The 27823-nt window shown below is 43.4% G+C and overlaps 1 protein-coding gene across 2 annotated transcripts in view; it reads left to right on the top strand.

Moving 5' to 3' along the window:
- The window catches only part of bod1 (biorientation of chromosomes in cell division 1), a 51908-nt gene extending 24421 nt beyond the window's left edge, over nt 1-27487 (top strand). The window contains exons 2-4 of one of the 2 annotated variants that reach the window (XM_048543353.2): nt 10333-10457; nt 20171-20358; nt 21696-27487. In XM_048543353.2, coding sequence (XP_048399310.1) covers nt 10333-10457; nt 20171-20358; nt 21696-21727 — 345 coding nt within the window. In that variant the 3' untranslated portion in view covers nt 21728-27487. Of the gene's footprint in view, nt 1-10332; nt 10458-20170; nt 20371-21695 lie in introns of both variants that reach the window. The other variant, XM_048543354.2, reaches the window with a different exon arrangement.
- The last annotated feature ends 336 nt before the right edge of the window (nt 27488-27823 follow it).

The following is a 27823-nucleotide window of genomic DNA, read 5'->3' as shown; positions in this document are numbered from 1 at the left end:
TGCCTCAAGGACAGAGAGAGAGAAACAGTGCAGTAGAAGAGATACCTCGGGTCCAGAGAGAGAGAGACAGCGCATGAGAAGGGATGCCTGTGGCATAGACAAAGAGAACGCGCGCACGAGAAGGTATGCCTCTGGCCCAGATAGAGAGAGAGAAGCGCACGCACAGGAAGGGATGCCTCTGGCCCAGATAGAGAGAGAGAGAGAGCGTGTGCACGGGAAGGGATGCCTCTGCATCAAAGAGAGCGCGCACACGAGAAGGGATGCCTCTGGTCCTGAGGGAGAGAGAGAGACAGCCCACGAGAAGGGATGCCTCTTGTCCAGAGAGAGACAGCGCACGAGAAGCGATACCTCTGGTGCAGAAAGAGAGAGGGACAGCGCACGAGAAGGGATGCCTCAAGGACAGAGAGAGAGAGAGAAACAGTGCAGTAGAAGAGATACCTCTGGTCCAGAGAGAGAGAGACAGTGCACGAGAAGGGATGCCTGTGGCATAGAGAAAGAGAACGCGCGCACGAGAAGGTATGCCTCTGGCACAGATAGAGAGAGAGAGAGAGCGCGCGCGCACCGGAAGGGATGCCTCTGGCCCAGATAGAGAGAGAGCGCGCGCACGAGAAGGTATGCCTGTGGCACAGATAGAGAGAGAGAGAGAGAGCGCGCGCTCCGGAAGGGATGCCTCTAGCCCAGATAGAGAGAGAGAGAGCGCGCGCACGGGAAGAGATGCCTCTGCTCCAAAGAGAGCGCGCACATGAGAAGGGATGCCTCTGGTCCTGAGGGAGAGAGAGAGACAGCCCACGAGAAGGGATGCTTCTGGTCCAGAGAGAGCGCGCACACGAGAAGGGATGCCTCTGCTCCAGAGAGAGAGAGAGAGAGACAGCGTGCGAGAAGGGATGCCTGTGGTCAAGAAGGAAAGAGAGCGAGAGTGCACGAGAAGGGATGCCTCTGGTCCAGAGAGAGAGAGACGGCACACGAGAAGGCATGCTTCTGGTCCAGAGAGAGAGAGAGAGCGCACGAGAAGGGATGCTTCTGGCCCAGAGAGAGAGAGAGCGCGCGCACGGGAAGGGATGCTTCTCCAGAGAGAGCGCGCACATGAGAAGGGATGCCTCTGGTCCAGAGAGAGAGAGACAGTGCACGAGAAGGGATGCCTCTGGTCTCGAGAGAGAGAGAGAGAGAGAGAGAGAGAGCACGCACATGAGAAGGGATGCCTCTGGTCCAGAGAGAGAGAGAGAGTGCACGAGAAGGGATGCCTCTGGTCCAGAGAGAGAGAGTGCACGAGAAGGGATGCCGCTGGTCCAGAGAGAGAGACTGTGCACGAGAAGGGATGCCTCTGGTCCAGAGAGAGAGAGAGAGAGTGCACGAGAAGGGATGCCACTGGTCCAGAGAGAGAGACTGTGCACGAGAAGGGATGCCTCTGGTCCAGAGAGAGCGCGTGCACGAGAAGGGATGCCCCTGGCCCAGATAGAAAGAGAGAGAACACGGGCGTGGGAAGGGTTGCCTCTGCTCCAGAGAGAGCGCGCACATGAGAAGGGATGCCTCTGGTCCTGTGGGAGAGAGAGAGACAGCCCACGAGAAGGAATGCTTCTGGTCCAGAGAGAGCGCGCGCATGAGAATGGATGCCTCTGGTCCAGAGAGAGAGATTGACAGCGCACAAGAAGGGATGCCTCTGGCCCAGAGAGAGAGATTGACAGCGCACAAGAAGGGATGACTCTGACCCAGAGAGAGGCAGTGCACGAGAAGCCATGCCTGTGGTCCAGAGGGAGAGAGACCGTGCACGAGAAGGGATGCTTCTGGGACAGAGAGAGTGCACAAGAAGGGATGCCTCTGGGACAGAGAGAGAGAGTGCACGAGAAGGGATGCCTCTGGGACAGAGAGAGAGAGACTGCACGAGAAGGGATGCCTCTGGGACAGAGAGAGAGAGACTGCACGAGAAGGGATGCCTCTGGGACAGAGAGAGAGAGAGACTGCACGAGAAGGGATGCCTCTGGGACATAGAGACAACGCACAAGAAGGGGTGCCTCCAGGACAGAGAGAGAGAGAGAGACAGCGCAGGAGAAGGGGTGCCTCTGGATCAGCGAGAGAGACAGCGCAAGAGAAGGGATGCCTCAAGGACAGAGAGAGAGAGAGAAACAGTGCAGTAGAAGAGATACCTCTGGTCCAGAGAGAGAGAGACAGCGCACAAGAAGGTATGCCTCTGGCCCAGATAGAGAGAGAGAGAGAGCGCGCGCACGAGAAGGGATGCCTCTGGTCCAGAGAGAGAGACGGCGCACGAGAAGGGATGCCTCAGGCACAGAGAGAGAGCGAGAGAAACAGCGCACGAGAAGGGATGCCTTTTGGACAGAGAGAAAGAGCGCACACGAAAAGGGATGCTTCTGGCCCAGAGAGAGAGAGAGAGAGAGAGAGACAGCACACGATATGGGATGCCTCTGTTCCATAGAGAGAGAGAGAGAAACAGCGTGCAAGAAGAGATGCCTCTGATCCAAAGACAGCACACGCACGAGAAGGGATGCCTCTGGTCCACAGAGAGAGAAAGAGAAACAGCGCACGAGAAGGGATGCCTGTGGCATAGAGAAAGAGAACGCGCGCACAAGAAGGTATGCCTCTGGCACAGATAGAGAGAGCGCGCGCACGGGAAGGGATGCCTCTGCTCCAAAGAGAGCGCGCACATGAGAAGGGATGCCTCTGGTCCTGAGGGAGAGAGAGAGACAGCCCACGAGAAGGGATGCTTCTGGTCCAGAGAGAGCGCGCACACGAGAAGGGATGCCACTGCTCCAGAGACAGCGCGCACATGAGAAGGGATGCCTCTGGTCCAGAGAGAGAGAGAGACAGCGTGCGAGAAGGGATGCCTGTGGTCAAGAAGGAGAGAGAGCGAGAGTGCACAAGAAGGGATGCCTCTGGTCCAGAGAGAGAGAGAGAGTGCACGAGAAGGGATGCCTCTGGTCCAGAGAGAGAGACGGCACACGAGAAGGCATGCTTCTGGTCCAGAGAGAGAGAGAGAGAGCGCACGAGAAGGGATGCTTCTGGCCCAGAGAGAGAGTACGCATGAGAAGGAATGCCTCTGGCCCAGATCGAGAGAGAGAGAGAGCGCGCGCACGGGCAGGGATGCCTCTGCTCCAGAGAGAGCGCGCACATGAGAAGGGATGCCTCTGGTCCAGAGAGAGAGAGAGAGACAGTGCACGAGAAGGGATACCTCTGGGACAGAGAGAGAGAGCACACGAGAAGGGATGCCTCTGGGACGGAGAGTGAGAGAGACAGCGCACCAGAAGGGGTGCCTCTGGGACAGAGAGAGACAGCGCACGAGAAGGGATGCCGCTGGTCCTGAGAGACCGCGCGCATGAGAAGCGATACTTCTGGCTCACAAAGAGAGAGAGACAGTGCACGAGAAGGGATGCCTCTGCTCCAGAGAGAGACTGCGCACGAGTAGGGATGCCTCTGGCCCAGAGAGGGACCGCGCGCGAGAAGGGTTTGCTCTGGCCCAGAGAGAGACAGCGCACGAGAAGGGATGCCTCTGGCCCATAGAGAAACAGCGCACGAGAAGGGATGCCTCTGGGACAGAGAGAGAGAGAGTGCACGAGAAGGGATGCCTCTGGCACAGAGAGTGAGAGAGACAGCGCACAAGAAGGGGTGCCTCTGGGACTGAGAGAGACAGCGCACTGAGAGGGATGCCTCTGGATCAGAGAGACAGCGCATGAGAAGGGATGCCTGTGGCATAGACAAAGAGAACGCGCGCACGAGAAGGTATGCCTCTGGCCCAGATAGAGAGAGAGAGCGCGCGCACAGGAAGGGATGCCTCTGCATCAAAGAGAGCGCGCACACTAGAAGGGATGCCTCTGGTCCTGAGGGAGAGAGAGAGACAGCCCACGAGAAGGGATGCCTCTTGTCCAGAGAGAGCGCGCACACGAGAAGGGATGCCTCTGGTCCAAAGAGAGAGAGACAGCGCATGAGAAGGGATGCCTCTGGCCCAGAGAGAGCGAGAGAGACTGTGCAAGAGAAGTCATGCCGCTGGTCCACGGAGAGAGAGAGAGAGAGAGAGAGAGAAAGAAACAGCGCACGAGAAGGGGTGCCTCTGTTCCATAGAGAGACAGAGAGGAAACAGCGCGCGAGAAGGGATGCCTCTGCTCCAGAGAGAGCGCGTGCACGAGAAGGGAGGCCTCTGGTCCACAGAGAGAGAGAGAAAAGAGAGACAGCGCACGAGAAGGGATGCCGCTGGTCCACAGAGAGAGTGAGAGAGAGAGAAACAGCGCGCGAGAAGGAATGCCTCTGGTCCTGAGAGAGCGTGCGCACGAGAACCGATACCTCTGGTGCAGAAAGAGAGAGAGACAGCACACGAGAAGGGATGCCTCTGGCTCAGAGAGAGAGATAGAGCGTGTGCACGAGAAGGGAAGCCTATGGCCCGGAGAGAGAGAGAGAGAGAGACAGCGAACGAGAAGGGAAACCTCTGGCCCAGAGAGAGAGACAGCCCACGATAAGGGAAGCCTCTGGCCCAGAGAGAGAGAGACAACTCATGAGAAGAGATGCCTCTGGTCGAGAGAGAGACAGCGCACGAGAAGGGATGCCTTTCGGACAGAGAGAGAGCGCACGAGAAGGGATGCCTCTGGGACAGAGAGAGAGAGAGAGAGCACTAGAAGGGATGCCTCTGGTCCAGAGTGAGACAGCGAACGAGAAGGGATGCCTCTGGCCCAGAGAGAGAGAGCACACGAGAAGGGATGCCACTGGCCCAGATAGAGAGAGAGAGACAGCGCACGAGAAGGGATGCCTCTGGGACAGAGAGAGAGAGAGAGAGTGCACGAGAAGGGATGCCTCTGCGACGGAGAATGAGTGAGACAGTGCACAAGAAGGGGCGCCTCTGGGACAGAGAGAGACAGCGCACTGAGAGGGATGCCTCTGCGACGGAGAGTGAGAGAGACAGCGCACAAGAAGGGGTGCCTCTGGATCAGAGAGAGAAACAGCGCACGAGAAGGGATGCCTCAAGGACAGAGAGAGAGAACCAGTGCAGTAGAAGAGATACCTCGGGTCCAGAGAGAGAGAGACAGCGCATGAGAAGGGATGCCTGTGGCATAGACAAAGAGAACGCGCGCACGAGAAGGTATGCCTCTGGCCCAGATAGAGAGAGAGAAGCGCACGCACAGGAAGGGATGCCTCTGGATCAAAGAGAGCGAGCACACTAGAAGGGATGCCTCTGGTCCTGAGGGAGAGAGAGAGACAGCCCACGAGAAGGGATGCCTCTTGTCCAGAGAGAGCGCGCACACGAGAAGGGATGCCTCTGGTCCAAAGAGAGAGAGACAGCGCACGAGAAGGGATGCCTCTGGTCCTGAGAGAGCGTGCGCACGAGAAGCGATACCTCTGGTGCAGAAAGAGAGAGAGACAGCGCACGAGAAGGGATGCCTCAAGGACAGAGAGAGAGAGAGAAACAGTGCAGTAGAAGAGATACCTCTGGTCCAGAGAGAGAGAGAGAGCGCACGAGAAGGGATGCCTGTGGCATAGAGAAAGAGAACGCTCGCACGAGAAGGTATGCCTCTGGCCCAGATAGAGAGAGAGAGAGAGCGCGCGCACCGGAAGGGATGCCTCTGCTCCAAAGAGAGCACGCACATGAGAAGTGATGCCTCTGGTCCAGAGAGAGAGAGAGAGAGAGACAGCGTGCGAGAAGGGATGCCTGTGGTCAAGAAGGAAAGAGAGCGCGAGTGCACGAGAAGGGATGCCTCTGGTCCAGAGAGAGAGAGACGGCACACGAGAAGGCATGCTTCTGGTCCAGAGAGAGAGCGAGAGAGCGCACGAGAAGGGATGCTTCTGGCCCAGAGAGAGAGAGAGTGCGCACACGGGAAGGGATGCTTCTGCTCCAGAGAGAGCGCGCACATGAGAAGGGATGCCTCTGGTCCAGAGAGAGAGAGACAGTGCACGAGAAGGGATGCCTCTGCTCCAGAGAGAGAGAGAGAGAGTGCACGAGAAGGGATGCCTCTGGTCCAGAGAGAGAGAGAGAGAGAGAGAGAGACAGTGCACGAGAAGGGATACCTCTGGTCCAGAGAGCGAGAGAGAGAGAGTGCACGAGAAGGGATACCTCTGGTCCAGAGAGAGAGAGAGAGAGAGAGAGAGTGCACGAGAAGGGATACCTCTGGTCCAGAGAGAGAGTGCACGAGAAGGGATACCTCTGGTCCAGAGAGAGAGAGAGTGCACGAGAAGGGATACCTCTGGCCCAGAGAGAGAGAGTGCATGAGAAGGGATGCCACTGTTCCAGAGAGAGAGGGAGAGAGAGTACACGAGAAGGGATGCCTCTGGTCCAGAGAGAGAGATTGTGCACGAGAAGGGATGCCTCTGGTCCAGAGAGAGCGCGCGCACGAGAAGGCATGCCCCTGGCCCGGAGAGAGAGAGAGACAGTACACGAGAAGGGATGCCTCTGGTCCAGAGGCATAGAGCAGGGAGGGATACCACTGATCCAGAGAGAAACGGAAGGGATTCCTCTGCTGCAGACAGAGGGAGAGCCAGTGGTGCTTCCTGTTGTCCAGAGGGAGAGCAGAAGAGCCAGGAATGATAGGGAGTAAAAGATAGGCAGGAGAGGGTGTGGGTATTTGGTCAGTGCAAAAGGGGATGTCTCTGCTCTGGAGAGTAAGAGTGGCTGCCTCTAGTCTAGAGACCGATCGCATGAGTGAATGACTGTTCTCTGTCTGTTTGTCTGGAGTACAAGAAGCAATGCTTCTGGTCCACAGAGAGATGGCGAGAGTGTTGATGCCTCGGCTGCAGAGTGAGAAAGTATGTGAATTGAAGCGTTTCTGTTCCAGAGAAACTGGATGAGAGAGGCAGGAAGTCACTGTTCTAGGCAGAGAGGGTGAGAGAAAGTGGATCCCTCGAACCCAGAGAGTGAGAAAGTCATGGTGGTGGTGGTGGCAGTTGTGGAGATTTCATTTGGTCCAGAGAGAGTCCGCGGAAAGGGAGAATACACGAGTACAGAAGAGAGATTGGATGCCTCTGGTCAATGCAGAGAGGATGAGGGAGAGGATCCCTCTGGTCCAAAGAGATTAGGTGCTCTCTGTTCTAGAGAGACAGACAAAGGATCCCACTGATCCAAAGGGAGCACGAGAATGGATGCCTTTCATCCAGAGAGAATATGTGGAAGAGGATATTCTTGATACAGAGAGAGAGAGAGAGAGCAAGAGAGAGGCAGGACGCCTCTGATCCAGGCAAGGGGGCTGAGTGGAGAAGGAGAGAGGGAGGGGTGAGAAATGATCCTTCTGGCCCAGAGAGGGGGAAAGCACGCCAGGGGCTCTCTGATCAAGAGGGAGAGAGTGGCAGGACACCACTCATCCAGGGAGAGGCAGGAAATGATTGAGGTGTCTGGTCCAGATCGAGACAGAGTGAGAGTGGATGCTTCTGGTCCAGAGAGAAGGAGCCGAGAGATAGAACATAGAACAACACAGCGCAGAACAGGCCCTTCGGCCCTCCGTGTTGCGCCGACCTGTGAACTAATCTAAGCCCATTCCCCTACACTATCCCATCGTCAACCATATGCTTCTCCAAGGGCTGTTTAACTGCCCCTCATGTGGCTGAGTTAACTACATTGGCAGGCAGGGCATTCCACGCCCTTACCGCTCTCTGAGTAAAGAACCTGCCTCTGACATCTGTCTTAAATCCATCACCCCTCAATGTGTAGCTGTGCCCCCTTGTACAAGCTGAAGTCATCATCCTCGGAAAAAGACTCACTGTCCACCTTATCTAATCCACTGATCATCTTGCATGTCTCTGTTAAATCCCCTCTTAGCGTCCTTCTCTCCAATGAGAACAGACCCAAGTTTCTCAGCCTTCCTTCATAAGACCTTTGCTCCAGACCAGGCAACATCCTGGTAAATCTCCTCTGCACCTGTTCCAATGATTCCACATCCTTCCTGTAATGGAGCAACCACGCAATATTCAAAGTGAGGCTGCACTAGCGTTTTGTAGAGTTGCAGCATGACATTACGTCTCCGGAACTCAATCCCTCTACCAATGCGACCTAAAACACCATCAGACTTCTGAACAGCACTATCAACCGGGGTGGCAATTTTCAGGAATCTATGTTCATGGACACCAAGATCCCTCTGCTCATCTACACTACCAAGAATCTTTCCCTTGACCTGGTGTTCTGCTCTAGAGAGGGAGATAGGCAGGAGGGGATGTTTCATGTCTAGACTCTTGACAAGACAGATAGAGCGAGAGAGAGAGAAAACAAGAGGGGAGTGGGGTGCGGAGCCTTTGCATAGCTTAGGTTCTTATTGTCGGCAAAGATTATTTGGAATGAGGAATGACGTTGGAGTTAAGAGCAATTACTGATGCCCTGTAAATGGAGAGAAATTTAACAAGAACTGAAAATCGCTCATGTGCCAATTGCACAAAGCAGGATGGTATGAAAGTAGCAATTAAAGAATTTATATTCAATCACATAGCTTGTGACAGCAAACCTACAGCAGTAATGCTGTTTGTTTAAACTTCACAGTTTAAGCATAAATAGTGTTGAACTGCTATCAGTGAATTGGAATTAGTAATCCAATAGGGAGTTCAGCTGACATTTACTGTGCATTGAGTGGAGTGTAGGAGATTGAGGGGTGACCATACAGAGGCTTATAAAATCATGATGGGCATAGACCAGGTGAATAGCAGAGGCCTTTTCCCTAGGGTAGGGGTGTTTAAAACTAAAGAGCATGCTTTTAAGATTTAAAAGGAGCCTGAGAGGCAACTCCTTTACACAGAGGGTGGTTCATATGTGGAATGAATTGCCAGAGGAACCAGTAGATGCAGTTACAGTTACAACATTGAAAATATATCTGGACAGGTACATGAATAGGAAAGGTTTAGAGGGATATGGGCCAAATGCAGATAGATGGGACATGCTCAGTTTTGGAAACTCGATCAGCAGGAATGGGTTGTACTGAAGGGTCTGTTTCTCTGCTATGTGATTCTGTATAAACTGTTTTGAGCTTCGAAGTTATGATTTATCATCCTCCAAGCTACTGAGTTGAAATGCTAAGTTGCAATTTTCTGACAACAGTCCAGTATACTCTATAAATGTCAGATATGTTTTTTAAGTATTGAACCCAGGAATGTGAACGTAGATAGTAGTTTCTCAGCAAATGGTGCAAAATCTTTAATTGATCCAAAATGGTATATTTTGCACATTTTTAACACAAGTAGAAAATGAGAACTTTCAGAGAAAATTGATTTCCCAGAGAGTTAACTAATTTTTTTTTGTTTGTTTGTAACAATAGAATTACTTTAAGTGTAGATTTTTATAAAGGGTGTCAAGCATGGTTATTGGGGTTTGGGCTGTTGTGTTTGCACATTGAATATTGCAGAGGGCAGACATACCTCACAAACAATAATTCACCTATATAAACTGTTCAGCAGAGCCTAAAGATTAAAATACTACCTTTAAATTTAGTGCCAGCTGTTCTTTTTACTTTGCGTCCATATGGCTTTACAAAATCTTTCTCATAAACTATCCAGAAGAACCACTGAACTTGGAGATGAAGCAGAAGAAAACTAACTCCTAAATCATTGTTCCTCGTGTCTTGGTTTTCTTTAGCGTCAGGAGTTTTCGTTATGGTTTACTGGGAGGTAATAGTATTTCAATCGGTAATGCTAAAAATACAACATATGTAAAATAGACTGATTTGTTGGGTCTAATGAGTTATTTGTGTTGCATTCTTTTTACAGTTTTTTATTTATCATTGTTTGGGACAGCTTCAGGTGCTGGTAAGTTGGAGAGTTAGAGAATTCGAGAGGATGTGAGTGGGAAGCAACATAATATTAATCTCCTCCTGATGCTCAGACTGTAGGCCCATTAACTTTATAGTGTGAAGGCAAAACTGTGATAAACATGGCAACAAAATGAGGGTTACTAGTATTTGGAAATGTTCCAGAGTTGGTGGACTTGGTCAGGAAGCTTTGAGGTGAATTTATAATTCTTTTTCTCCCAAGATGATTGTAGGCTGTTATTCTCGACAGTCCTTCTGCAGTCTTTTATTTTGTAATCTTCATTCCACTTCTGCATTGCCTTCTTGTGTGGCTAAGGAGATAACTATATTACTTGCTTTTGGACATGTACTTAGTTGTTTCGGAGGTGGTGAGGGAAAAGGTTTGCCCACTTTTCTAAGATTTTGTGACCCAGCTGAAGGTGCTAGATCAAACGATGCACTAACCATGGGTCAATGAATTAGTGTCCATGTACAGTAATGTGCTGCTCAAAAAGTGTGCTATTTGTATGAAGTAAATATAAATTAGATTTTAATTATGCTCAAGTTAGAAAAGATATTGTTCACTATTTTTAAATTGTTAAAATTTATTTGCCTTATTTTAATCCATTGTTAATATTTACAGCCAGCCTATCAGAATCTTAGACAGAGAGTTGACAATTTTGTGTCCAATCACTTGGCTAATCACGAGTGGAATCCAAGCCTTAACAAAAATCAGCTGCGTAATGAGCTTCGACAGAGGGTCTGTAAGTGAGTATGCTATTATTTAAATATTTTTACAGCTTCAGTGCTTTTATCCCTTAGTCTGGAAGTTTTTGTAATTTCTGATTCGCATTTCCATCAAGTGTTGAAATGCAACTTTTCTGTTCAGTTAATGACCCAAATTATTTTATTAGGGTTTTACCACAGTATTACTTTTAGTGACAGAATTTTTTAGAACTAGATTTTAAAAATAACTGGCTGGATGCTTTGTAGATTACTGTTCAGTTTTGGACATAGTACCTTAGGAGGCATAGGCTTGACTTGATGGCCGTGTAATGCAGATTCACCAAGATACTGAGGTTTTCAACGTATTAGCACAGTTGCATAAACATGACTCTACATTATATTTTCACCTCACTGTTCTATTGCTGTGCCTTTTTCTAATTTCTACCCTCTCATGTAATCTTTTTCCCAAAGCTCTGCAATAATTCTTCACTAGTTCTCAAACTTCACGCTCTTTTGCTGTTGTGCTAGATTGCCAAAAAGATTGATGCTGGGTTCACTGCTTTTTGTCATTTTAGATAAATGATTTGGATGTGAATATAGGAGGCTTGGTTAGTAAGTTTCAGATGACACCAAAATAGATGGTGTAGTAGGTAGTGAAGGAAGGTTATGTTGGAGTACAATATGTTCGAGTACTATAGATGGGTCAGTTTTTGTCCAGAGTGTGCAGGAGGGCTTCCTGACAGTATGTAGATAGGCCAACAAGGGGCAAAGCCACATTAGATTTGGTACTGGGTAATGAGCCCGGCCAGGTGTTAGATTTGGAAGTAGGTGAGCACTTTGGTGATAGCAATCACAATTCTGTTATGTTTACTTTAGTGATGGAACGGGATAGGTGTATACCACTGGGCAAGGGTTATAGCTGGGGGAAAGGCAATTACGATGAGATTAGGCAAGATTTAGGGAGCATAGAATGGGGAAGGAAACTGCAGGGGATTGGCACATTAGAAATGTGGAGCTTATTCAAGGAAAAGCTCCTGTGTGTCCTAAATAAATATGTACCTGTTAGATAGGGTAGATAGGGAGAGCCTTTTTCCTAGGATGGTGACGGCGAGCACGAGGGGGCATAGCTTTAAATTGAGGGGTGAAAGATATAGGACAGATGTCAGAGGTAGTTTCTTTACTCAGAGAGTAGTAAGGGAATGGAACACTTTGCCTGCAACGGTAGTAGATTCGCCAACTTTAGCTACATTTAAGTCGTCATTGGACAAGCATATGGACGTACATGGAATAGTGTAGGTTAGATGGGCTTGAGATCGGTATGACAGGTCGGCACAACATCGAGGGCCGAAGGGCCTGTACTGTGCTGTAATGTTCTATGTTCTTTGTTCTATGACCTAATCAGATGGGCCAGCGAGCCAAGGATTCTCAGGTGGAGTTTAGACAAATGTGAGATGTTACATTTTGTTAAAGCAAGCTGAGCAGGGCTTATCAGTTAATAGTAGGGCCCAGGAGAGTGTTATCGAATGAAGAGACCTGGAGTGCAGGTGCATACTTCCTTGAAAGTGGAATTACGGGCAGATAGGTTGGTGAAGAAGGCCTTTAATACGCCTGCCTTCATTGGCCAAAACATTGGGGATGGAAGCTGGGGCATCATGGCATTGGTGAGGCCCCTTTTAGAATACTGCATACAATTCTAGGTGCCTTTCAGTAGAAAAGATGTTGACCTTGGGAGGATGCAGAAAAGATTTACAAGGATCTTGCCAGGACAAGAGGGTTTGAGTTGAGGGGAGAGGCTGAATAGGCTGGTACGTTTTGCCGTTGGAGCATCAGAGGCTGAGGGGTGACCTTTACAGAGGTTTATAAGATAGTGAGAGGCTTGGATAGGGTAAATAGGAAAAAGACCTTGGTAAAGTGGGGAAGTCCAAAACTAGACGGTATTAGTTTAAGGTGAAGGAGGAATGATTTACAAAGGACCTGAAGGGTAACTTTTTCATGCAGAGGGTGGTAAGTGTATTGAAAGAGCTGCCAGAGAAAGTTGTGGTGAGCACAATTGCAACATCTAAAAGGCACCTGGATGGACATGTGACTAAGAAGGGATTAAGAGGAATATGGGCCAAATGCTGGCAAATGAGACTAAGTCAGATGTCTGGTTGATGTGGATGAAACAGACCAAAGGGTCTGTGTGACTCTACTCTGTGAGCTCCTCCCCCCCCCCCTCCACCTTAGATAAACCTACGACTTACCTCTATAACTTAACTTTCTCCAAAGCATTGAAACAATTGTTATTGTCTGTTTTTGACCAGCAGCCCCAGCTGCCCTATCTGAGTCATCACTAACTTTCCTAATCAGTGCACTGGCTAGAGGGTGAACTTGTCAATCTCCTTCTTGTCCAGTGTTCTTATTGCTGACCTTGTACACACACTTTCTCTTTCTGTAGCGCTTTCTCTTCCTATAGAACCTCTCTTCTTATTCCACACTTCTTGCCTCTCATTTAAAGCAGTCTAAAATCAGTAATGGATAATTATTAGGAAGAATTGTGGGGAACAGAGACAATATCTCCACCTGGAGAACACTGATTAATCAGGAATAGTTGACAGCATGGATTGGTTCAAGGAAAATTGTGTTTGATCAAACTTTTGAGGAGGAAATTGGGAATGTTGAACGAGGGTAAATCGTTTGACGTGATCTGCATGGACTTTAGAAAGGCTTCTAATCATGTCCCTTGGAGCAGACGGGTCCAGAAAGTGAGTCCATGGAAACCATTTGGCTAAATGCCAGAAAGCAGAGGGTAGCAGTAGAGGAATACTTCTGTGACTGAAAGTCTGTTTCCATTCCAGTTCTGCAAGGCTTGTGCCAAGACACTTGCTGTATGTGATGTACGTGAATTATTTGAACTTAGATGTAAGGGATATGATCAAGAAGTTCACATATGGCAGAAAAACTGAATGAGGAGGATTAGCTGTAAACTGCAGGAGAATATCAACTATCAGCTGGACAGAGCAGTAGTGAACACAATTCAATGCAGAAAAGTGTGAGGTAATGTTCTCTGACAGGCCTAACAAGCGAAGTAATTACTGAATAAACAGTTGGACCCGCCAAACTACTGAAGATCCAAGGGACCTTGATGTGCATATTCACTGACCCTAAAAGGTAATAAAGAAGGTTACAGAACTCATCTCTTCCTAAATAACAAAGTGTGAAGCTGGATGAACACAGCAGGCCAAGCAGCATCTCAGGAGCACAAAAGCTGACATTTCGGGCCGAGACCCTTCATCAGTGAGGATCTCTCATTTCTTCCTACCTTGACTCGGTCTTTTCCGGCTGGTCCAATCCTTACTACGTATATCCGTGATTCCTCTGACTCCTTACGTTGGTTTCAAAACTTTCAGTTTACCTGTTCCAGATGTCGCCTCTTTACCATGGACGTACAATCCTTTACATGCCTGTTCCCCACCAGGATGGTCTTAGGGCTCTCCACTTCTTCCTGGAGCAAAGACCTGAACCATCTCCACCCAACACCACCCTCCTCCACTTGGCTGAGCTTGCCCTGACCCTCAACAACTTCTCTTTCAACTCCTTTCATTTTCTTCAGGTTTAGAAGGGGTACCCGTATGGGCCCTAGTTATGCCTGTCTCTTGGAAGGGTACATGGAACGTTCCCTGTTCCAGTCCTATTCTGGCACCTACCCACAACTCCTCCTCCAATTACATTGACGATATCATCGGTGCTGCTTCCCTATCTCATCTGGAGTTAAAAACCTTCATCAATTTGTCCTCCAATTTCCACCCTGCCCTCGTTTTTTCATCTGGTCTATCTCTGACTCCTCTCTTCCCTTCCTCGACATTTCTGTTTCCATTTCTGGTGATAGACTGGTCACTGATATCCATTACAAATTCACTGACTCTCACAGCTATCTGGACTATACACCCTGCTTCCTGTAAAGGCTCCATCCCATTCTTTCAGTTCCTCTGTCCCCGTTGCATATGTTCAGATGAGGCCAACTTCGACAAGGGAACCTCCGAAAAGTCCACCTTCTTCCTCAGCCGAGGATTCCCCACCTTTGTTGTCGACAAGGTACTCAATCAGGACAGACCCATCTCCCGCACGCAACCCTCACCCCTTCTCTTCACTCCCACAACTGCAATAGGGTTTCCCCTTATCCTCACCTACCATCCCACCAGCATCCACATCCAGAAAATCATCAGACGCCATTTCCGCCACCTCCAGTGAGATACCACCATCAGACACACATTACCTTCCCCTCCCTTGTATGCCTTCCGCAGGGACCGTTCCATCTAGGACGCCCTGGTCCACACTTCCTTCACCCCTAACACCTCGCCACAGCCCTATGGCACCTTCCCCTGAAACCGGTGAAGCTACAACACCTGCCCATTTACCTCCTCCCTCCCCAGTATCCAAGGGCCCAAACATACCTTCCAGGTGAAGCAACACTTCACCTGCACTTCCCAGAATCTGGTCTACTGCATTTGCTACTCACAATGTGGTCTCCTGTACATTGGGGAAACAAAGCGTAAACTTGTCAGAACATCTAGGTTCTGCTCACAAAAAAGACCCTGAACTACCTGTTGCCTGCCACCTTAATGCACCACCCTGCTCCCTGGCCTCCCTATCTGGCTTGCTGCAGTGTTGCAGTGAAGCTCAATGCAAGCTGGAGAAACAACACCTCATTTTCCATTTGGGGACTCAACAGCCCTCTGGATTCAATATTGAGTTCAATAATTTTAGGGCCTAACTCTCCCATGCCCCAGACCTCTACCCCACACACCAGGCCTTGTTACTACATAGCCTACCATTACACACCCCCTGCTGTTAGTCACAAACAGTCCCCATTAACAACTATTCACCCTCTCAACCTGATCGTTAGCAACTCCTTTGTCTGTCCAATTGTCTTCCTCTCTCTTTGGGCCCTGTCCTATCGTTTACTCCCTACCCCACCCATCTCCCTATTTTCTGCATATAAACTGACGTTTTCCCAGCCACCATCAGTTCTGAAGAAGGGTCACCGGACCCGAAACGTTAACTCTGTTTTTTTCTTTCACAGATGCTTCGGGACCTGCTGAGCTTTCCAACAACTTTTGTTTTTGTTGTTGTTATTGTTATTGTTGTATATGGTATACTTGACTTTAATAGCTGAAACACACAATACAAGAGCAAGGTTATGCTGGAATCGTAGAAAGTGCTGATATGGCCACAAGCTAAGTATTGTGTGCAGTTCTGGTCTATAATAAGAAGGATGTAATTGCTCAAGAGGGGCTGCAAGGGTGACTTATCAGAATAAAAACCGAAAGACCTGTAGACGCTGTAAATTAGGAACAGAAACAAAGTTGCTAGAAAAGCTTAGCAGGTCTGGCAGCATCTGTGAAGGAGAAAAGAGTTAACGTTTTGGGTCCGGTAACCCTTCCTCAGAACCCATTTCTTCATAGATGCAGCCAGACCTGCTGAGCTTTTTTAGAAACTTTCTTTTTGTGACTTATCAGAATGCTGCTTGCACTGGGTGTGATCTGAGTATGAAGATAGATTGGATAGGTGGGGGTCGCTTTCCTCAGAGCAGTAAAGGTTGAAACTGGGCCTGAGAGAGGTGTATAAATTATGAATTGTGTGTATAAAATGGATAGGAAGGCACTTTTTTCCATTAGTAGACAAATAAATAACCAGTGGCATAGATTAAAGGTAAGAGGTGAAATGCTAAGAGGAGAGTTGAGAATGTCTTCACAGAGGATGGTGAGGTCTGGAACTCCTTGTTTGAAAGGATGATTGAGTCAGAAGCACTTGGAACATCTAAGCAATATTTAAGGTACTCACTTGTGTCGCCACAACCTCTAGGGCTAAGGGCCAAAAGCTGGAGAATGGGATTTGTGTAGTAGATTCATTGACCCACACGGACACAATGGACTGAATCTCCACCCTGCCTCAGCTTCTCTGCTGAAATGCTTTTCCATCCTTTTGTTACCTCCATGCTTAATTAGTCTAATAGACTTGTGTGTCATATTAAGCTAATCTAAAACTTCCTCCCATGTTCAGCTTGCACTAATCACCGCAGTGCTACAGTGCTTGTGACAATACAATTTTTTAAATTCTCGTTAGATCATACAGAGTAAAAGTAGGCCATTCACACTTTTGAGTCTGCTGTTTATTCAATAAGAATATTGCTAATCTGGTAATCCACATCTCCATTTTCCTGCCTTTTCCCCATAGCCTATGATTTCTTTACTATCTTGTCCTCAAAAATGCTTAAGGGCCAAAGCCTTTAGTGGTAAAGAGTTCCACATTCACTATTGTCTGAGAGAATAATTTTTCATCTTTGCCTTAAGAGCAAGCCCTTAGTGTCTGATCGTATAGTCTCCCAGAAGGGGAAACAACCCTTCTACATTTAACCTGTCAAATCCCGAAGAAGGTTTCAGTGAGTTTATATTTCATTCTCATAAACTCCAATGGGTCCATGCCCAGCCTACTCAACTTCTTCTTGTAAGACAGTCTCTCCACAGCTGGGATCAGCCTTGTGAACCTACTCCTGACTGCCTCCAATTTCACTATATTTTTCCTTAGGTAATGGGCTCAAAATTATTTTGATTATTCCAGTTATAGTTTTAGCAACCCTTCCCTATTTTTGTACTCCATTTCCTTTGAAATAAAGGCCAACATTCCATTTGCCTTTCCTGTCACCTGCCAAACTTGTAAGCTTTCTTATGAGATTCATGCAACAGGATTCCTACATACCTCTGTCCTGCACATTTCTGTTGTCATCAATTTAAATCATATTCAATTCCTGTATTCTTTCTGCCAAAGTGCAGAACCTCACATTTTCCCACAGTATATTCCATCTACCAAGTTATTGCCCATTTGCTTAACCTATATCTATATCCCTCTGCAGACTGTGGCAACTTGTGTGCTTGCATTCCCCTCGTCTTTGTTTTGAATACCATCCAGGACCTTGCTATTCCATATCTCTAATTTCCTTCAGCTCTCCAATACATCTGAGCCCCTCTAATTCCAGACTTTTGAGCATTCAAATACTTTAATTGCTGCGTCATTAATGGTTATACTGTCAGTTGCCTACACCCTGTGCTGTGAAATTCCTTTCCTCCTTTAAGACACTCTCCAAATGCTTGGCTAAAGCTATAGGTTTTAGTCCTCAGTCCTAATATTCTCTTGTTCCAGTGTCTATTTTTTGGCTTAATAATGCCTTGAAGGGGCACCTCAAGTCATTTTAATACATTAAAGGTGCTATATGAATAGTTGTTGTGGTCCATGAACATAAAAGCATGAGGGGTAATTGGGATGGTTAAAATATTGAAAATATTTGAAAAGTCAGATGTAGAGAAGCAGTTTTCTTTGATCTAAAACTAACCCTTTTTTGCTAAAGTATACAACCTTTAGACCTTCTAAAGTTGAAAGAACATACATGTGCATACTTTTCAGTATTTTATGTTTAGAAGCTTATGCAGTGAAGTGTTACTGAATCTTAGGGGATAGTTACATGCTTCAGTTAATAGCCTGTGGATTGTTTGTAAACTAACCTCTTTACAAATGTTCTCCCATTTAAACATGCAAACTAACCTGTTTTAATCAGCCTTACACTTAAGGCAAGTAAAAAGGTTGCTAGCAATAGTATTAAGTTTAACGGGCTAGCTATATTGAAAGATTTTGCTTCATTGTTGGATTTCTGTGAAAGTTTAATAACTTGGATAAGTGAAATAAGGGCAGGTAGTACTTTATACTAATTGCCAACAAAATAACTTGGCTGTAATAATTTTAATGTCCATTAGTTTACAAATCCTGGTTGTGAAATCATTCCTGAAAAATAATTTCTCATCCTTTATAAAAATAGTTGACAATCTTAAACATCTTTTTCTCTCTTCTTTACTTTCACTGTTTTGACTGTTTTTGAGTATTGCTCATAGAAGTATTAGCAAGTAGATTTGTTACTTTGTCTACATTGCAATCATTGTCTTTGTGTTGGTGAACTAAATTATTATCTTTGTGAAAGTGCGCTAGTCTGTGGACGAAGACTATGGATGGTGATGGAGAATTGTTTCTTGGATTGGTACTGTGTCCATTTCTGTTTGTTATTTATACAAACGCTTTAGTTGAGGATATAGGAGGCATAGTTCGTAAGTTTATGGATGACCCTATCATTGGTCATATAATGGACAATGAAGAAGATTATCTAAGATTACAAAGAGATGTTGATCAATTGAGTCACTGGGTTGAAGAGTGGCAAATGGAGTTTAATTTGGATAAATGCGAGATATTACATTTTAGTAAAACAAAAAAGGGCAGGACTTATACACTTAATAATTGAGCCCTGGATACTGTTGTAGAGCAAAGAGACCTAGGGGGTCAGGTACATAATTCTTTGAAATTTGCATCACAGGTGGACAAGTGGTTAAGAAGGTGTTTGGCATACTTCATTGCTCAGACCTTTGAGTATGAGAGTTGGGAATGCCATGTTGAGGTTGTACAGGATGTTGGTGAGAGCTGTTCTGGAATACTTCTTATCGCCCTGCTGATGGAAGGATGTTATTCAATCAGAGAGAGTTCAGAAAAGATTTATCAGGATGTTACTGGGAATGGAGGGTTTGAGTTATAAAAATATGTTGGGTAGACTGGGACATTTTTCACTGGAGCATGGGTGATTATGGCATGACCTTTATAGAGGTTTATGAAATTATGAGGGGCATAGATTATGTGAATGGAAAGAGTCTTCTCCCTATGCTGGGGGAGTTCATAAATAGAGGGCATATTTTTAAGGTGAGAGTAGAGTTCTTAAAAAGAACATGAAGGATAACTCAACACAGTGAGGTTTGTGTTAAGAATGAGCTGTAAAAGGAAGTGGTACAGTTACAACATTTAAAAGACATTGGATAAGTACATGAATAGAAAAGGTTTGGAGGGATCTGGACCAAATGCAGGCAAGTTAGACAAGCTTAGTTTAGGAACACGGTTGGCATGGACTAATTGGACCGCAGGATCTGTTTTCCATTGCTGTATGACCAAATAATATTTCTAAATTAATGTGTAAAACATATTGTGACCTCAGTAACAAATGTGGTATTTGCACTGTATCTTCTCTCTGATTCACAAAGGAAAGTATTTATTTGTGCATGTTATAATCTTTCTCTTTGGCTCTTTTTGTGATCTTTCTTAACTTGAATATTTACTAATTATTGAACTAAGCATTTTTAAAAAAAACGTTGAGCAAACTAATTTTTCCTTAACTTCCCCAATGTGCCTTCGATATTAATTATACAGGCTTCTGTCTCTTGAAATTTTTTTTTTCTATTTGATTGTATGAAGGAATAAATGGAATTCTCTCAAGTGTTAATTCAAGTCTCTAATGCTGTTGTACAAGTACTTTGTGTCATTTCTAATAGAAGATTCACTGCAGCAAGTTGGATTATGATAAAGGCAAAACATTTTCATTGGTAACAAATAAGCACATGCCACTTAAAAATAAAATGTTTTAGTTTACAAAAATGTCCACTGTCTTGTGATCACTAAAATTTATTTCTGTAGTTTCCTTATATAACCATATTCACAGGAACATTTTTACAACTATTAATTTCAGTTTTACCTTCATTGAGGTGTTAAAGTTAGGAATTTTCATATGATGCATGCAAATTATACTTTTAGCCTTTTTAATGCATTGTGACAAACTAACTTAGCTCTGTTCTAAGGAATTACCTTAACAGAAAAACAGACACTAAATCATTTTATCTTAATTTATACCTCAGATCAGGCATGTTGGAATCGGGCGTTGACAGAATTATTTCTCAGGTAGTGGACCCAAAGCTGTATCACATTTTCAAACCACAGATAGAGAAGGCGGTCCATGAATTTATGGCTACAGAAATGAAAGAAGATGTTGTGCCAAATCCACCTCAAGAGCCTGAGAAACAAGAGCTCTCAGCTCCAACTTCAGGTACACCCTGAGGTCTTGTATCATCTTTTTATTTTTCTCTTTTTACATTAATTCATTTTTCAGTCCATCAGTTTCATTATGAGAAAACAAAAATGTTTAAATTCATTTCAAGATTATCATGTATAATAAAAAATTGTAGGCTTATTTTCAAGTTGCTCATGAATTCATATAAACAAAGGGTCAATGATTCACAGAGAATAAAACTGCCTGGGTCTGCAGTACACTTTAGATACCCAATACAGCACTGAGTACACCATGTCAGATTCAAAAAGAAATTGTAAAGTTCTTTAAAGAAATTGTAAAGTAACAGTTTTGAGCAAGAAAAAATATTTGGCCTGTCCATCCCATCTATCGACAGGATATCAATTTTGTCTACAATTTAATAATCTGTGAAGTGTTTGCTTGGTAGTATAGAAATTGAGCATTCATGAAAAAAGATGCATGCTGTTGAAGTGTTTCATTTTGCAGTCCTTGGACTAAAATTGCAAGAAAACCAGGGAGAGGCGATGGCCTGGTATTATTATGTCTAGACTATCAATCCAAAGACCCAGATAATGTTCTGGAGATTTGTGTTTGTTTGAATTCCACCATTATAGATTATGGAATTTGAATTCAGTAACATGTGGAATTGAGAGTCCGATGATGACCTATGAAACAGCTATTTAAGTGACAATGATAAATTTTTATCACCATTTATTTGCATCATCTCTAAATACAAAAGCAGACATTGAAAGATTTATTCAATATTTATCTTGAATGTATTGTCTGTTTATCATGTAACATTTTCTAGCATGCTTTCAATGAAAAGTTGGAGAAATGATAAATGAAACAAAATGGATTGAGAATTTGGATGGATAAGAAAACATGGTGAAAAAAATGTTGAGGATATTTTTAAAGGTAGAGTAAGGATTCGCACAGTAGAGGAATTTGTGTGGTGTTCTTCAACTTAGTTGAGTACAGTTTAGGCAGTTGAAGTTCAATGCAGGGAAGGGGGAATGCATAAAGGCCAAAGTCTTTGAAGTGAAGAATATAGAGCAAATGCAATTTTGGACTAGGTTGGAGCAATAACATGAACAAAGTCATAGATGTATTTGATGACTGGGAAATAGATTCTGTAATATGCTGGAGCATAAGTGGCTCGTATCAGTGCATGAGAATACAGTGACGGATGAGTAAGGCTTAACTCAGCTACCATAGCTCCTTTTGACAAATTTGAAACAATTAGTGTGTATTATCCTAAATTTAGAAAACATTAGGATCTTTTGAGATGTATAAAGTTTACATTAAAGGTCTATTTGCGTTTTGAGATTTTTAAAAAAAAATTCTTTTTCTTTCAGGTAGCTCTTCAAATGCCCTAGCACCAGCATGATAATGACTGTTTGCTACCCTGAGCAGCATCATCTTCAGCTGCAGTTGCATGATCAGATAAGAATAAATTTTACTCGGGGGCAAAGTCCATTTCTAGGACAAACCAATTTAAATGTTGTCAACTGTTTACAGCAGCATTGCTGCATCATTATGTCAAATAGAGGAAGTTCTTGGAAATAGGCACTGAAGAAAACATGGAAGTTGATTGATTGCAATTGCAGACAGAATTTGGGGACTTCAGGAATCCAATGTGAACAGATGCGTTGATGCTTTGAGTAACATTTCAAACTTGAATAAATATTAAGTGATCAGGATAAATGAAGAAAATGTTATGCTATAAATGGACAAATTGTGACTTCAATTGAAGAAGGACATGTACTGAGGAGATGGATTTTTTAAAAATTTCCAATTTCTTATTCCATGCAAGATAGCCTGCTTATCTAAAAGGCAGCTCCCTTTTCTAGAAGTCACTACATTGTGTATTAATCCTTTGAGGAATGAACTATTTTGCACCAAAATATAACATTTGCTTTATGGGAGTGGTTCAGAGAATACTGACGGTAGACAAAAGATCTGTGCTTACGTTAGCATCTTTAGAATATATAGCACTCAATTATTTATGGAGTAATAATTTGAATACCCTGTATGTCAGTAATTTAAGGTTGGCTATGTAAATCCAGTAGCGAATGGGTTAAATAATTTTCCAAGAATTCTTTTGTTAAATGTTACTTTAGAAATAATGTATTGAAAGCTTCTATTTGTTCTAAATAATTTATACTGCTGAATTTATATATTGTTGCAATTAAATCAGATCATTGTCCATTGAAAACTCTGGTAATTAGCCAGCCACATATTTTGTCTAGTTTTGCAGTTGCTGTTTTCTTCTGTCTCATATGTTCTCAGAATAGCCTTTATTGTGGGACAAGAGATGCTATCTTGGTGTACTGACTCCTAGACTTTCTGTTTTTGGCATTGACATAGCCACGTATTGCACTATATCAAAACTTCAAGAAAATTGACTGAAAGAAGCTTACTTGCCATATAATTGAGTCTACGAAAATGTCATTTGCGTGGAATCTGTCTGATGCTATAAAAGCAATGCTGGATATTTCTCCGTATTTTGTTCTGTGCGTGGCTGAAGTGCTGTTGTCTAATTACCAGTTATGTATATGAACATTGGGAATTTTGTTGGTGTGACTGAGCATGAGAAATTCTAAACAAAAAAAAACTGCCTGGTGAATTTGTTCTTTCAGATTTTCTGTTAACTTCTTTTAAAAGTAGTACTCCAAGACCCTCGCAATGCAGATCAATTTACAGAATTGCATTTGTAATAATATAAATTTCAAAATGGTTTTGTGTACACAAAGTAAAACGGGTAATATATTTCTACACTCAGTTTCATGGTTTGAATGCAGCTCCACTTGGGCAAGAAATGATGGATGAGATCCATGAAGCAATCTTGCACTTAGACCTTAAGATATAGGTGCAGAATTAGGCCATTCAGCCCTTTGGGACCGCTTCACCATTCAATCATGGTTAATATGTTTCTCAATCCCATTCTTCTGCATTCTCCCTATACCTCTTGATCCCCTCACTAACCAAGAACATGTACAACTCTGCTTTAAATACACTCGATGACTTGGCCTCCAAAGCCCTCTGTGGCAGTTACAGATTATAACACAGTTACACAGATTAACCACCCTCTGGCTAAAGAAAACCCTCCTCATCTCAGTTGTAAAGGATCATCTAAGTTGTAAAGGATCATCCCATCACTCTGAGGCTGTGCTCTCGGGTCCTAGTCTCTCCTATTGGAAATATCATTTCCGTGTCCTTCAGTGTTTTGTAAGTTTCAATCAAATACCTTCATCCTTCCCAACTCTGTCCATTACAGACCCAGAGTCCTAAACCCCTCATTATATGACAAGATCTCCATTGCAGAAACAGTCTTGTAAACTTCTTCTGGACCCTTGCAAAGGCCAGCATGTCCTTGCTTAGATAAGAGGCCCAAAAATCTCAATATTCCAAATATGGTCTGACCAGAATCTCACACAGCCTCAGCTGTATGTCTCCTGTGGTATTTTGGCCCTCTTGAAAGGAATGCTAATATTGTACTTGCCCTCCTAACTGTGCCAGGCTGTCTAGTGTGTAGCTTACATGTGCATAGTTCCAGTAGGTTAGAGTTATGGGGAGACAGGACTATATCTCTGTCATTTTTATGTTGTCATTAACCTTTTAGCTCCAGTTCGTTTATCCTGGCATTTGGGTCAGCTCCCTGTATTTGCACTGTTAAATTCTGTTTCCTTATCCAAGTGACAAACAATTGACATTGCATGGTAATAGAATTCGAGGTCTATCAGGAATAACACAACTTGAAGACTTTGGATTCAATCTGAAGTCAATGCTAAGTTGGCTGTTCCTACTCTTGACAACAGTTGTAACTGGATTTTTTACTGATGTACTAGGGCAAAACTCAATAATGATACTTCCCTCAACTGAATGTATAGCTTATTGGCTCAGACTATTCAAGTTGTTTCTGATTTTGTAGCTGCTGGCTTTCCATAGAGTTGTTTGAATTGCCTTAAAGCAGTCTGAGAATGGAAGAAGACCTAAATTCACATAAAAATTCAAGGGGATTTTTTTGTGTGTAAAGCTAATTTTTCCAGGATAGTTTTTAGACTATATCTGAACTTTGCTAGATAGAAGGGTTTTTTGTCTCCTTCCCTGCCCCCATCTACCTACCCCACCTCCTTCCCACAGGTAACAAACTATATTACTTAGCACATTTGCTAAATGATTTCTGCATTTTCCTTTTACTATAATATTTGGGTTCTCCTTCGGAAAGTATCACTGAAAGAGACTGGGAATGACAGTACCTCATGGCTGTTGCACGTATTCACCTCGATCATTGGTTTGAATTTCAAAGCGAATAATCAAGCATAACTTGTAGTTAATTTTACCGTGTAGTTAATTTCACCTAAAATTGCATAGAAGATGTTCTAATTGTTTGAATCAGGGAGGTGAAATTTCTGAAGTTAAGATTTTTACCTTAATTTTTGTTTCAATGAAATTCAAGTGACTAAAATCTAAAACCAAACTTTGGATCACTAGATGTGTGCTGTAATTAAGCATTGGGCAACAACAGCAAAAACATGATTGCTTGGACTTGGTTACTTAAAATTGAAAGCCTCCCTTGATAAGTTGAAGTGGCAAAGTTTAGGCTGCTATGCAGAATCATGTCTGTCTCCAGGACCAAGTACCCACCAAGCTCTCAATTTTGTAGGCTAGACTGTACAATGGTCTCTTGAGAAATCAGTTATTTCAGGAGAGAAGGGAAGAAAATTATTACGAAAATGAAAATGGATTAGTGGTTCAGGTTGACTCAGCAGGGTATGATTTGGCCAATGGTATAAAACTTGTGGAGAACCCAAATATATGTTTCATCCTGATTGGGTTATTTCACTTGTACCAACCCCACATTTTATTAACCATATAATTTCAGGAGTTAATTTAGTTATTTTCATCTCAAAATAATTTATCTTAATGCTCGAACATTTAATGTGAAGTAAAATATGGGAGAGTAAAATCTCAAAGTGCTCAGGGTTTTGTTTGCTTTTTTTCCTGTTTATTTTGAGGCCGTTTGAGTCATTTATGTTGCATAGCGATCCTTAAAGACATGTATTTTCCACCTTGAAAACCAATTAGGTTAAATAAAAGGATCACATTTTGTCAAGTATCAAGTTAGAAACTTTAGTGTTTCAAATATTTTTGCACAGCTCCCAAATTGTAGTTGAATCACTGGATTACCAAGAGTGATTTCAGAGAACTCTGTGCTAAGTAGGCCATGTTTTTAAATTACTGAAAGCCATAAATATCTTTCTGTCTAGACTAAGAGTTAACAGAATATCCTTTATAGTAGCAATGTTGTAGAATTGTTGGTTCTGTGAACTAATTGCGAGGCTGGTCCCTTGCAAATGTATGGTTACATGTCTTTAGTCCTGTAGAAGTGCACAGAAACATCCGTTGTACTAGCATTCAATATCTAAGATTATTTGTGGTAGAATCCTAAATTGAGTTGCTCACCAGGTCTGATTGACCAAATGACTTTTATTGTCACGTAATGTGTATGCTGGCTCCTAGATACCTTGAATGTCTTAACCTTAATCCACACCTTTCATTATTTTTCTAAATTAGATTTCAACATTGCCAAAGGCCTTTTTCTGGACAGAGTTTGCTTCACTTTTGTATGCTTGTGTAATCCATTTACAGAGTAATTGGTTCCAACAGATTGTAAAATTTTGAGGTCACACTTCTGACAGTTGTGACTTAGCTGTTCTGCAATACTGAAGTCTTTTCTTTGCATATTTTTTCCTGTTATACTCTTTCATTAAATTTCAAGATATCCTTTCCTAATCATGTGATTTTAAAATAAAATTTTTAAAATCTTGTTTTGCCTGTGAAGTGGAAGACTTACAAAATTTAATCGCACTGTATATTTTTCATTTAATAATATAGATTTGAATCTAGATTAGAGATGTCTAATCAACATTTTCATAAGTAGTGCAAATGATATCCAATTATGATTTTGAATTAATGTTATACTTGAAGTGCAAATTGTAAGTTTTGGGCAAGTTCAATAAAATTGAACATTGTAACGTCTTCCTTTCTACCAAATTGTTTACTGCAAGATATGAAAATTGATGTTTATTTTTTATTGTGGACAAAAACTATTGAGTTATATATTTATAGAAATGTCATTAGTATGGACCCTATCTTTTAGTATTGTAATTTAGAAAGTATCCTTTGGACAAAAGTTTACAATTGGCCAAAATATCTCCATGATTGTGTTTAAAATTTAGTGGATTTCCACCACATCTTGAAAACTAAGTTGCATTGTGGGATTGTGGTCATCATTCTCTGAAATGATAATCCCCAGATTATGCACAAACATGTAAGAATTGAACAGAAAATCTGCAAATTGCGAATGATTTGAGCAACAGAAAAAGAAGCAACAAAATTTTAAAAAACTTTTTCTTGCATTTTACAGTTTGATTTATAGGTACAATTTCCAAACTATTTGAAATCTTTGAGTCACTACAGTTTATTTTTGATAACTTGTGGATTTTTTAAAAAAAAAACTCGCCTAAGTAAATGTTGACTTCATGTCTGTCAATTTCTAAGTTAAGTAAAAATCAAACACTGTACTGATGTCTTGATGTTAATGAATAAAATGGATTTACTCAGGTAGATTATGCTGTATTATTGTTACTAAAGATATAGTAATAAACCCAAAGATGGTGAAGCATCAATCCTGTTAATTCTGCTCCCTCATGTCTACTTCGCTGGTCAGACTCTAAATGAGGATCATTGGCACTATTCATTTCAATGGAACAAATAAAATTATGGAAGTAGGCCCAGGAAAATTGTTGGTAATTCGAAAGGAGACTGATTCTGTAAGCATAATTCAAATGTTTAATTAACTGCATTGTTTAAAAATAGTTAATTCGTCAATCTGGAAGGATTTTCTAAAAAGTTAACATTCAATGTATTTTCTGTATTGCATATCTAAGTTCCCTGTTACACTTGTTTGACATCCAAATGCTGTATTTTAAGAAGGTGACTTCATGGATCACCAAATTTGGAAAGTAACACTTTGCAATTCCTTCCTCTGAAATGTATGTTCACAATTTATGTCGGCTGCACTATAACAATGTAAAAATGAATCATGTTTAAATAAACATGCCATTGCTTGGCTTCAAATTAACGTGGTGGGGCACAGTGTGGTTCTTTGAGAATGTTGCATTCGACATCGACTGGATGTTATTCACACCTGCAGTTTCTCGGACAGAATATGAACCGTAACCCTCTTCGTTACTGGGAAAGTAATCGATGGAGACCAGTGGACCTTTAGGAAAGATTGCTGGGAATTAGTACTTATGAGAATTAAGAGAGAGTGCCTGTTAGTACTCATATAGGTGGCTCATCTTAATTTTATTAATCAGTTGGTTGGCTAAGGTCATTGTTGACCGGGTCTGCATTTGTTGATCTTGAAAAGGTAATTTTAAACTGCTGAGGTGATATAAGTAAGGAGCAGTGCAGT

The sequence above is a fragment of the Stegostoma tigrinum genome, chromosome 13 (genome assembly GCF_030684315.1).
Source record: "Stegostoma tigrinum isolate sSteTig4 chromosome 13, sSteTig4.hap1, whole genome shotgun sequence".
NCBI classification, from domain to species: Eukaryota; Metazoa; Chordata; class Chondrichthyes; order Orectolobiformes; family Stegostomatidae; genus Stegostoma; species Stegostoma tigrinum.
Note: the sequence above shows the minus strand (reverse complement) of the source record. Positions and strands in the feature narration are given on the sequence as shown.